Consider the following 13,158-nt stretch of genomic DNA (forward strand, 5'->3'; position numbering starts at 1 on the left):
GAACTTTTTCATCTTGCAAATCTGGAACTCCGTACACATTAAACACTGACTCCCCATTCCCTTTCCCACCCAGCCTCTGGTAACCACCATCCTACTTTCTATAGCTATGAAACTGACTGCTTTAATACCATATATAAATGGAATCATCCAGTATTTGTCCTTTGGTGATTGGCTTCTTTCACTCAGCATAATGTCCTCAAGGTTCACCCATGCTATAGCACATACAAGATTTCCTTCCTTTGAAGGTGGAATAATATTTCATTGTATGTATATGCCATGTTTTGTTTATCCATTATCTGTCGATGAACATATAGGTTGCTTCCACCTCCTGGCTACTGTAAATGGTGCTGCTGTGCACATTAAGAGCACAAATATCTCTTGGAGATCCTGCTTTCAATTCTTTTGGATATACACACAGAAGTGAGTGAAAACTTCTTTTTAACATAAAAAACTTTGTGAATTCCTGTCCTATAGTTTTCCTTTTAGTATCTAGATCATTCTGGATCTTTAGCAAAATGTGACATCTTACCTCTCAAGGACTCCTGAGAGCACCCGGATTAGGTGACCTTTCATATTGCGTCCAGCTCTAGATCTAACAATTCTATGAGATTTCTTGAGTATAACACCACCCTCAACACTGCAGTCAACATTAATTCTACATTAATAACTACAGCTCTGCCTTACTGGATGTACACAACCAAAAAATCAAAGTAAACACCCTGCCTAGAGAGAGCTGAGCGCCCAACAGAACACGCCTATGAGGATAGAGAATTTTCTTCCCCAACACCAACACTACGCTATTCACCTCTTTTCACCAGCTGGAAAATAAGAAGTAACCAAGTTAGTAAGTTAGTTAACTATTTATCTTTACAGAGTCACAGTCTAAGGTAATTATTTCTGATTCACCGAGTATTTTCTGGGTGCTATGCATTCAGAAACAGTTGAAGACAATGGGGTTTATTTAGATAAAGGGAGTTTAAAAATTTCCGGTGTGGTAATTTTAATGTAATAAACTCAATAAAGGTCTCCTGCTTCTACGTAGTTATTATTACATATTTCATTCTATAAAATCCAACTGCTGAAGAGTTGATTTAAATGCAGTTCATATGCTTATGTAATAAGAAAACTTTCCTGATAAACAGTGCAACCTTTGAGTCGTACCGTAAAAACAAAAGAGTCATCTGTTCCAGGAGGCTGACTCTAGTGCAGATGCACATAGCATAGCAGTGTCTGGAAGGGAAAACTGATAGCTCCATTTCCTCTTTTCCCCTTCCATCTGATACAAAGAGCTCTGCTGGTGTTATGGGAGTGTCACCGTCTTGTAAGGAGGCTGGGGGCCTGTGGAAGGAGAGAAGCAGTAAGGGGCCACTCGGAAGCTAATAAATCACACCTGCTTTCCAATCTGTATGGAACCAGATGTTGTACAAACTCGGTCTCAAAGCCTATTACCAGCAGCAACAGGCCCTAGAGGAAAGCCAGGCTGTCCATACTTTCCTTCTCATCCCCATGTCCAAAGCGTTCAGCCAAGATCCTGTGACATATGGATGCCCATATGCTCTGTCCCTCTGTGGTGAGGCTTAATTCACTACCTGCCAGACTCTAGCCTTTCTCTGGTGCCATCAATGCCAGTGGAGAAATCAGGCTGGGTTCAGCAGAAATCAGAGAGTGAGTTCCTGACATGCTAAAGACCATGACTTCTAGGGCACAAAGTGTCCACGTCACACACATCTATCTTGCTCTGTGCTCAAGGCAAAACCGTATTCTGGGCAAAACTTAAAATGTGCACAGTTGCAATCCTATTGATCATGCTAAAATACACATATTCGCAGGTTTTGGAAGAAATGTTTAATGTCTACTACACATGACAGCAGAACTGGTATTGGGGCCAACATGAATCAATCAATGTCTAAGGCAGTCCCTTGTGCTTAAGAAGGTGATGACTGAGTTGGAAAAAATGAGATAAACATGAAAATCTATTTACATTTATTTTTTATCTAAAGAAACAAAACAAAATGAATTAAGTGTTAGAGTATTTGCAACATACATTTGTCTGTAGGGAGACTGTGGCCACACAGTCCTGAGGGAGGGCTCCAGAAGTGGCAGGGTCACCACCCACAAGCCCTGTACCCCTTCACTTGCTTTCAGTTACTCTGTGTGGTTAATGAGGTAATTAAATAAATTCTCTAGTTTCATCCCTGATATATCCCAAGTGCCTAGAACTGTGCTCACATATTGTATTCTGAATTTAAATGACCTTTTACAAAATGGACAGGTGGCTTAAAAAGATTGCCGCAAAAAAATCTAGGGGCTGAAGCTAATCCACATACAAGTGCAGTACACAAGAAAAATAAGAAAAATGGAAAAGCTCACACTTCTACTCATTAGTAACCACATTACAAATGCCAATGATCTAATCAGATTTGACAAGAAGCACCCTTCCCCAACAAAACCTGAAATTACCAGGAAGGCCATTAGAAATTTAGATTTACATCCTGAATCATTAATGAGAAACCTCACCTCAAGGGTATTTGGACCTTGAGATGTTAGGTGATGATAGTACAAAGTCACAATGATTGGCAAGACATTTAAAATATTGCTTATTTCATCTTTAATATGTTACCATCCATTATGTATACATTTTATAACTTATATAGTGGTAGTGTAGTGCACATATATGAGTAAAATTTTAAAATGAACATACATATATTGAGGGTAAATGCAGAAGACTTTTTAAAAATTGATGGCGAGCATGATGAAAGTTTGGGGCCACATGCCTGGTCCAGAGTATCCCCTGCTCCAGAAGGGAGACTGCTGCAGTGCTCATCCTGGGCAGTAGTCAGGACTGGCACAGGGGAGAGAATCACTTGCCATGTAAGCCTCCCGGTTAATAAATTATTGTGCTGCCACTGCTGCTGGGAGGTCAGCAGAGCTGGGCACTGCAAGTTGAGCCTAGTGGCATGAAGTGCTGCTTGCTTGTTGTGGGTTGAATTGCGTCCTCTCAAAAATATAAGTGGAAATCCTAACCCCAATAGCCCAGAATGTGATGTTATTTAGAAATGGGGTTGTTGCAGATGTAATTAGTTAGGATGCAGTCACATGGAGCAGTGTGGGCCCCTAATCAGGTGTGGCTGGCGTCCTTATACAAAGGGAAATGTGGACACAGACACTCACGTGGTGAGAACCGCATGTGCAGACAGCAGCCATGCTGCTGGCAGCTGAAGAGCCACAGCAGTTGAAGAGGACTGCAACAGACCCTTCCCGAGCACCATCAGAGCGATCTCAAACTTGTGGCCTGCAGAACTGTGGGACAATACATCTCTGCCGTTTAAACCACCCAGTCTGTGGTACTTCATATGGCAGCCCTGGGAAACCAGTGCACTGCTTCTCAGAGAAGAGGAGCCGGCCTGCTAGGAGTTCTGTCCATCACGACCAGGTGGGAATGAGAGTGGGTTTGTGTGAGCCCTTGTGGAGCCGTCTAGACAGGGATGCTGCCATTAACAGGCTGCAGACTCCATATGGGCAGACAGACACCCAACCTACCTCCCAGCCTCTCGCGGATGCCGTCCGCATGGCACTCGGTGGGCAGTGGACGCTGCCAGTGGACTCAGGCTCCCATCTAGGGATCTGGGGCCTGTGCTAGCTGTTAACCTTCTGCTGCCCAAGTTGTCCCAGGCACAATGATCACCCTTAGCACTCCCTTGCTGGGAAAACACTTCATCAAAGTCTCGCTCTGCCTAGACTGAGAATGTCGATCTCTGAGTCTCACTCAGGCAAACCAGACAGGAAGGGCTGCCTAACAGCAACCAGAGTGCCCCCCTTTTCCTCGCAGGGCAGACAGGGCTGTTTACTACTGTCTTATGCTGCCATGAAGTGGTGCCTCACGTGCTGCTCATTCTGAGAATCTCGCTGTGCCTCCTGTAGAGCTTCTCCCTGGCACAGGCATCTCAGTCCACAAGCAGATGACAACCAGTTAGTCCCTTCATAAGGACACCCCATGTCACTCAAGGCCCCAACCATGTGGAAACTCTGCCTTTGGGATGATGATGACATTGGTTCACCACGAGGTTTAACTGAAGTTCAATCTTGCAGATCACAGTTCAAAGATAAAAATTTCCAGGCACATAGGCCATGGGATTTAGGCTGGCACATGGAAGTTTATGGTACTTTGTAGGGCAGCCATCTCTACTTCAGAGTTTAAGATTTTCTATTTATCTTAACAATTAATTTTACAGAGAGAACCACTAAAAATTGCCATAGATAACCTTTTAGCATCTGTTATGGGTTGAACTGTGTCTCCCAAAAAGGATATGTTGAAATCCTAACCCCCAGTATTTCAGAATGTGACCTCATTTGGAAATAGGTTCTTTTTTTTTTTTTCCTTTTTGTCTTTTTTTGTGACCAGTAACAGGATCGCAACCCTTGGTGTCGCACTTGTACCGCTACCAGCAACGGGATCGCAACCCTCGGTGTTGCGCCCGCACCGCGCTCAACCAGTGAGCGGACCGGTCTCTATATGGGAACCGAACCCTCGACGGGAGCACCGCCACGCTCCCAAGCGCCGCACTCTACCGAGTGCGCCACCGGGCCGGCCCTGGAAATAGGTTCTTTATAGAAGTAATCAAGTTTAAATGAAGTCATTACAGTGGACCCTAAAGCAATGCCTCATGTCCTTATGAAAAGGGGAAGTTTGGGCACAGAGACAGACACAAACCGAGAGAAGACACTGTAAAGAGACACGGGAGAACACCAGTAAAGGCAGAGAGGACTGCAGTGATGCACCTGTAAGCCTAGGAATACCAGACACTGCTGGCAAATCACCAGGAGCTGGAGGAGAGGCATGGGACAGAGCCTCCCTCCCAGCCTTGGAAAGAACCAACCCTGCCAGCACCTTCATTTCAGACTTCTAGCCTCCAGAACTGTGAGGCAATACATTTCCGTTATTTTAAGCCACCCAGTTTGTAGTGCTTTGTGGAGGCAGCCCTAGGAAACCAATACTTGTCCCTATAGTTATAACTGTCTCAGGCAAGAATCCCCAGTGAATGCCAGAAGTAGCAGGTGAAAGTTTGATGAGAAACAGGATATTTATATAGTCACAAAGTATCTGTCCACAAGATACTTATTAATTACAAAAGGTAAAACAATAATGTCACAGTGGAGAAATGGCAGACACCATGCTATCCAGGTGATCAAAGTTATCACCTGCCATGGGATGTGGAGACATCATGTGCCTCCTGATTTGATGCAGCAAGAAAAACAACACAGTAATCCCCCCTTGTCCGTGGTTTCATTTTCTGCGATTTCAGTTACTTGCAGTCAACCATGGTCCAAAAATATTAAATGGAAAATTCCAGAAATAAACAATTCATAAGTTTTAAATTGCCTGCTGTTCTGAGTAGCACTATGAAATCTCAGACCTTCCTGCTCTGTCTTAGCCAGAATGTGAGTCATGCTTTTGTCCAGGGTCCAGGGTCCAGGGTCCCCACAGTATACATACTCCCTGCCTGTTAGTCCCTCATTGGCTGTCACAGTATCACAAATATTGCTTATGTTCAAATCACCTTTATTCTTCTTAATAACGGCCCCAAAGCACAACAGTAGTGATGCTGGCATATTGTTATGATGGTCCTATTTTATTATTAGTTATTGTTGCTAACCTCTTCCTATGCCTAATTTATAAATTAAACTTTATCCTAAGTATGCATGTATAGGAAAAAACACAGTATACATATGGTTCAGTACTGGCAGCTTCAGACATCCAATGAGGGACTTGAAATGTATGCCCCACAGATATGTGGTATCCCAAAATGTGACCTGAATCTAATCATCAGAGAAATCAAATTGAGAGACATTCTACAAAATAAATGACTTGTACTCTTCAAACATGTTGAAGTCATGAAAGATTAAAAAAAAAAAAAGAAAGTGCAGTTGGTTAGATCATGGGGTTTTAACGCCAAGGTCAAGGGTTCAGATTCCTATACTGGCCAGCTGCCCCCAAAAAAGGATGTGGTGGTGGCTGGAGAACCGTTCTAGATTGAAGAAACTAGAGAGATATAACTAAATGAAGTTATTATTCTAGATTGAAATCTGAGGCAGTAGCGGGACAATTGGCCAAATCTGAATGAAGTCCATAGATTAGATAACAGCACTCTTTCAATGTTAACTTTCTGATTTTGATAATTATATGGTTCTTGTTTGCAGTCAATACACACTGAAATATTCAAGAGTAAAAGGCATTATATCTGGAACTCATTCTCAAATGATACAGAAAAAGTTCATGTTAAAAGACATGAAGATTTAGATATATGTGAGGGTAGGAAATGAAGGGAGCAAATTAGATGAAATTTTATCACACAGGGATTATGGGAGGGGTAGACAGGATTTTTTTGGTACCTTTTTTGCAGCTTCTGTATGTCCGAAACTATTTCAAAATTAAAGTTTTAAAAAAAAATCACCAAAGATGCAATAATTCACTGGCTGCCTAAAATCATTTGACGTATTTATATATAATTGTCTCATTGACCAATTATTTATAACCCCATGAGGCAAATATTATGATTCCCAGTAGCACTCCAGGCCTGACCCAGAGCAGCTAGCAGAGGCCCACCTTGGTTGGGGAGGATGGAGAAGTGACAACCTCCCACCCTCAGGGCTTAGGCACACACACAGAGCCTGCTGAGGTCTGAGCTGGGGCAGGAAGACAGACACTTCCAGGCACTCGTATCCTAAGCCCTTCTTCTAGGGAAGGTTAGGATCCCACCTTCAGTGTTTCTGAAGACTTGAATCTAACTCAAGCAACAGCAGGGCCCAGGCCTAGTTCAACTAGTATCAGCTACAGACACTAGACAGACACATGCACGCGCACGCCCACCCACACCAGCCCACTAATGTGCTTGAACAGAAAAGACATGCCATTTTCTGGACTGGCATAAACATTCTTTACTTCAGTCCCTAGTGTCCTTACTTCTGTCTCTATTATTTTCTTACACAAGAGGTCTCACTTTAATTAAAAATTTTGAGACACCTGAAGAAGTGATGGGACCCATCGTAAAGAAACAAACAGTAACGAAACCAGGAACAGACCCTGGTGGCCCAGATGTTGGACTCATCAGATGAGGATTTAAAAATAACTATGATAAATATGTGTGAACAGATGGAGAATTTCAGCAGAGAAACGGATACTATATATTTTTAAGAGCCAAATGAAAAGACTGGAAATGAAAAGGAGGTTATCAGAGATGAAGAATTCTTTCACGGACTTATCACCAGATGGGCACAACAGAGAAGGGAACCAGTGACCTGCATACAGGTCAACAGAAAATACCTAAACTGAAATAGGAAAAAAGAGGGCGCGGGAGGAGAACAGAGCATCCAAACCTGTGACCATATCCAGTGGTTTAATGTCAGTATAACTGGAGACTCACAGGGAAAAAAGAGAGAATGAAGCGGAGGAAATGTTTGAAAAGATAATGGCCAACAATTTTTCTAAACTGATCATACCAAACCATAAATCAAAGAAGCTCAGTGAACCCCTAGTAAGAAGAATATAAAGAAAACTATACTTGGTACATCATAAACAAACTGTTGAAAAACAAAAATAAAGAGAAAATGTTGGAAGCAACTAGACAACCTTGGTTCCCCTGATTGGAGAATGGTGTTTAGACACCAAGATCTGGGTCCTGGGGATGCTCATGGCTACACGGGTGCCAGTTCTTGGTGAACATAACTAGGAAATATAGGTATGTATGCTAACCCCTCATCCATATGCATTTCTGTATCTACATATATGTATGTTTGTATCTACTGTCTCTCCATCCATCCATCTAAAACATGAGTTCATACAGACACCTCCAATTCCCCTCCCATAGCCCAAAGTTGACTTCAGTCTTCTCCCTACCTGTAAGCTCTATCTCATGATCCATAATCCATTTACTTATTTGCTCAATCCTGGCATACACACAAGGCAATTTTGGAACTGTTAACCCATCTCCCCGCAGGAAACCTATTTACTAACTGGAGGACAGCATTCATGCACAGTTCTTCTTTCACCTTATAATATCCAGTCAAAATGCTGATTTCCAAAGTTACCTCAGTAATTCCCTGCTCTCTTCAGTGTGGCTATAGTATCAACTGTATCACAACTGGGCTCATCTGTCTGTGTTTGGGTGTCATTTTGGGTCCCTCCCACACCCTGGTTGATTTAAGCTGTTGGCTTATTTTTCAGGACGTGAAATAGCTCCAGGGTTCTAAGAACAAAAAGCCAAGCTCAGAGGACGGCCGCTCCCTGCTCACCCTCCCCACCCAGTGCCACTTCCTCCTCATTTGCCCCTTTCGCCACCTGCCTTTTGATGGCAAGTGAACCCATTAGTTTCCAGTGTACCCTTCCTGTTACCCATTCCATTTTAAAATCATGATAGCACCTCCATAAATGGTCCACATTAAACTGTTTTCTTTAGTAAATCCTGACTCCTGAAGTCCATTCTATGTCTGCAATTTTCCCTTTACATAATGAAGCTGGGCACTTTATCTTACTGCACTAAACAAAAGGCTTTGAGGAAAATCACTGCTTTCCTTAATTGGGGTGGTTCTGAGATGAAATCTAGCAGCCACTTAGGAAAGTATTAGCTAATTATGAAGCCCATTACTCTTCTTGGATATGAAGAGTCACAGGTAACCAGAACTCAGCTTGATGGAAATTCTTGGGCAAGATATTCACATTTCTGCTATGTTCTTTTTTTTTTTTTTTTTTTAAACACAGCATCTGAAAACAACTTGGCAGCATAAGAAATTATTTTTAATCTCTGGAAAATTACAAGATTAAAGGGAGTAAGAGTTGTCTAAACATTTGCCAGAAAAATAATTACTAGTAAAAGTTGTGGGTTCTTATTTATTTATTTTGGCATATAATAACCTTTTTAATGCTCCAGTTGTTTATTAATTGGTACTTGATTTTCCATTTAATGGGGAAGGGAGCCACCAGAGATGAGTCAGTAAACTTAAAACCAGTCTTAAAAATCAAGGAAGGAAAACACAGAGTTCTGCAAATGCAGAATTATAGCTAAGGAAAAATCTGTGATCTGACACAAGGCAGATCTGAAGAACAGATCTTTCATATCTGAAGAACAACTGATCAAAACATAAAAAAAAATACAAAACTTTAGGATTCAGGTACCATGGATAGTGAAGTCATGTGCCAAAAGACATTTCTAAGAGGATAATTAAATGTTTTATAAATTCTGCAAATAAATGGGCCTTTCCATAAGTGAAGTAAAACTGGCAGAGTCCCCTAAAACCTTGTAAACTACAGATTAGCCCACCTACTTGGGGGGAGGCTGCAGATGGATAGCACTATAGGCTTGAGGAGTACGCACAAGGTCATGGACAACCCCAGAATCAGTAAGTCTTATTTACAGAGGGATCTGAATTGTAGTCCATGTTGGTCCAGGAGCTTCTATAACATATTAGGGGCATGAGCTTCCAAGTCAAGACAGACTCAAGGGTAAATCCTGGCTGGGCCACTGACTGGCTACATGTCATCAGGCTGTACAACCTCCCTAAGCCTTGCTTTCTTCATCTATGTAATGGGCACAGTGACACCACCTTACAGGTGGTGTGGGCACTAAATCTGATGTGAATCACTTCATAAGTGCGCAGGAGAAACTAGGAGCTCGACTGGTAAGCAGGGCCTGGTGGCTAAGAATGAGGAATCTGGGACCAGCTGCCAGCGCTGGAAAGTCGGCTCTGCCACTTACTCACTGTGTGACTTTGGAAAAGTCACTTAACTCTGAGCCACTGAAGAAGGAGTTGTAATCTGGAATGGGGACAATAATCAATAACCAACTCTGAAATAGGGATCTAACAAGTAAAGTAGTTGTGAGGATCAAAGGAATTACCATGGACAGAGCACTCACAAGAGGGCCAGGCCCATTGACCTCTACAAGAATTACTGAGGATTGTTATTAACTATGAGTATCCATCAGCCCACCAGAAGAATGGAGAGTGCGTGGTGGTGGACATAAACTACTGCACAGAGGACCAGGCCTGACGCAGGCTTTAGAGGGAGCTGTGTGGGCAACATACATCAATAACTGAAGAGTGTACACAGGCTCACCCACTCTGTAAATGCTGTGTCAAGTGGTTTAACCCCCAGCGGTAAAGGGTCAAGCCCAAGGCAAAGACAAGCGCTAACACACCCGTAAGGAACACACTGCAGCGAGCTGGCTGCAGGAAACAGCAACAAAAACAACTGGCTCATGTGTTGTGCAAACCCTACCCTGGGGCGGCTGCTTCAAAATATTTGGTTCTACAGAGACAGAGAACAAATCTTTAAGGTGAACAAAATGCTAAAATCTAAAGTGCTGTGGTGTGAGATCTCTTCTCCTGTAACTGTTTGTCCTCTGGCATATTTATTTAAATCGCTCATCTTCTATAAACGCTGTATTTTATCTCATAAAAAAAAAATCAATAGAAAAAAAAACAGTGGGCTGTTCTGTCCTTATTTCTAAACACGCTAATAAATTATCATCTCTCATTGTATTGGCACCACATTAGGCAGGGAAATGGCTTATCCCATTTCAATTCACACAGAAAAGCATGCGTCTCATTAACTTTCCAGGATTTTCTTTCCCAGGGAAGGCTTTCTCTCTCCTCCTCTTTCTTGCTTCTTAAAGAAACAGCTGGGTGTTAAGAAGGGCGATGACAGCCCAGGTTTCCTAGAAGGAAATCACTACAGGCCCGTGGGCTCTTAGCCTCAATTCTGAATTTAAGAATGCTCTGAAAACCAACAGTTTCCTTACAACTCATATAAAGGCAAAAGTTAATCTGAACTGACATAAGTCCTTCCATTTAAAAAATTTCTCTCACTTGGTCTGAACATCACGCAGATTGCAATACACTGCCTGAGACCCCACTAGAGGCACTATATGGTATGTGCAGTTTTATTCTCCTAACATCTGTATTATCTTCCTAAAACCCCCAAATTTCTGAATTTTGAAATAAATATGAGCACCAAGCCTTTTGAATAAAGAAGTGTGGACCAGTAGGAGAGTTACTGATGCTGCTGTGTTCCAAACACAGCTTTGTGAAAACAGCTAGTGAGAAAGATAATTCTAGAATTTTCCTTAAACCATCCTCTTCTTTTAAAACCGTAACTTGTACTGAACCTTCACATTGCTGATCTCATGGTTTAAAATGGTCAATAATCACTCAGAAATGTCACCAAAAATGTTGTCCTCCCCTCACGTGGCTGCACCGTCTCTCAAACTGTACGAGGTTTTGCAGAAAACACCCAGTGGTGGGAGATACGAACGAGCAGACATGTGGGGTTACCAAGGCCATGCTTGCCCTTCTCACGGTGGCACATGCTCCTGGGAGCTACTCTTTTGGGAGCACGGCCTGCTCTGGACCCCATAAGGCCTGGTTTAAATTCCTGCTCCATTAACTAGCAAGGTGCATGGTATGGGCAAGTTTACATCTTCTGTAGGGTTCTGTTCGCTCATGTGTGAATCAGGGAGAATACCAGCTACTTCTCAGGACTGCTGGAAGGAGATGAAATTAAAACCATGAGCCTGGTCCACAGAAATAGAGGTTAGCTGTTTTCCATGCCCCCTTTCCCTTTCCATACTTTCTTTCCTCCTCGGGCTGAGACATCATCTGGAGACAAGTTGTAAGTAGAAAGCTTAGCGTTCACTTTCTTCTATGGGAACATATTCATAGAAAGGTACGTGCATTTGTGGTGGCTGTATATGACAAGGTTGAAGGAAATGGATTTGTATCGAGGTCCTGGAACCAAACTCAAAATCAGAAACTCCAAATAAAATTGGTGTTGAATAGAGAGGGGAGGACGTAGGGAGAGCAGGGATGTCATTTAAGTCTGCAGGTTAATCACAGGGTATGGCCTCGCTGATTCCAGATCTGGTTGAAGAACAGGGGGGAGCCCAGATGCTTGCACACATTTCTTAAATCAGAAGTTCTCTACCCTGGCTGCACAGATGGCCAGCCCACCCTTGAGATGTAACTAGCATGGCTGTTCTCAAAGGCCTCCAGGTGATTCCGTACTGCAGTCCAAGTTGAGAACTACTGCCCCCAGACTGTTGGCACGTGCTTCTCTGGAATGACAGTGGAAACCTGGAGTGCAGAAGACCTGCAGGGGCAAGAATTCGCCTATTTCCTCCACTCTGGTGGTCCAGCCTGTGGGGAAAGGGTTAATCAATGGTGGCTGTGTGTGCCACCAGAGAACCAAGGGACCAAAAGAAGCTGCTACAGGCTGTGCCGATGTGCTCCTCTTCTGCACAGCCTCCTGGGTAGTAAGGGAGCAGCCCTGGCTAAACTACAGGCACTTGCAGCAGGTGGAGGTAGGCGTCTACCTGCCAACCTGATATAATTCCCCCACACTGCACACGAAGACAAACCGGAGCACGGGCCTGGCAGCTAGGTGGGAGCAGGGTGGGCTGGTGGGCTTTAGTCAGGAAAGAGGATGTGCTCTAGATGCGCTATTTCTACCTTGTCTGGGAACAAACCCCTTGCCTCACTGACTGGGAAGAGAAAAATACACAAAACAGGGCTTATCATAGCCCAGGAGTTATCAGAAGCATAGAACAGAGAACAAACGTTAATGTTTAACTTAATGGGTCTTTGTGAAACCCGCTCAAGAGTCACCAGAATTCTCCCACCTGGGGCTTTCCCATTCTTGGTCATCCTTGTCTTTCTCTTCTCTGGTGTCTCCCGCATGTGGGTGTTTCTGCACAATTCGCATGCCACCAGCTTTCACTGAAATGAAATCAAAGAGGGGTGTGATCAGTGTGGAAATGAAACCGCCTGCAGGTCAGGAGGGAATAGCTGGAAAGTTTTGTTGTCCAGTGGCCACGGCCACAAGTCAGTCTGGAAAATCTGGCAGTGACAATTAGTAACGAGGGAAGGGTAGTGTTGTTTGGGGGAGATTCAACATGATACAGAACTGAACACTATCTCTTCCTCCAGATCCACTTAGAAACTTCCCAAGACTCTTGCTGTCTTTTTTGGTCACCTTTCAAATATTTCATAAGAGTGGCAGTGTAACCAGAGCATAACCCATGTGAAGAAAGTGGCTCCTTGCTTTAGGGTTTTCAAGTATTTTTGACACAAGGGCTCACTTAAACCTTGCCCTGTGATATTTTCTCAAAT

General features: G+C 43.2%; 1 protein-coding gene across 1 annotated transcript in view; it reads right to left on the minus strand.

Moving 5' to 3' along the window:
• The window catches only part of DAP (death-associated protein), a gene marked incomplete at its 5' end in the record, with an annotated part of 48,644 nt that extends 35,879 nt beyond the window's left edge, over window positions 1-12,765 (minus strand). Inside the window, one exon of the mRNA XM_008581220.1 lies at window positions 12,669-12,765. Coding sequence (XP_008579442.1) covers window positions 12,669-12,765 — 97 coding nt within the window. The remainder of the gene's footprint in view (window positions 1-12,668) is intronic.
• Window positions 12,766-13,158: the final 393 nt, after the last annotated feature.

The sequence above is a fragment of the Galeopterus variegatus genome, unplaced genomic scaffold (genome assembly GCF_000696425.1).
Source record: "Galeopterus variegatus unplaced genomic scaffold, G_variegatus-3.0.2 Scaffold2300, whole genome shotgun sequence".
Lineage (NCBI taxonomy): Eukaryota > Metazoa > Chordata > Mammalia > Dermoptera > Cynocephalidae > Galeopterus > Galeopterus variegatus.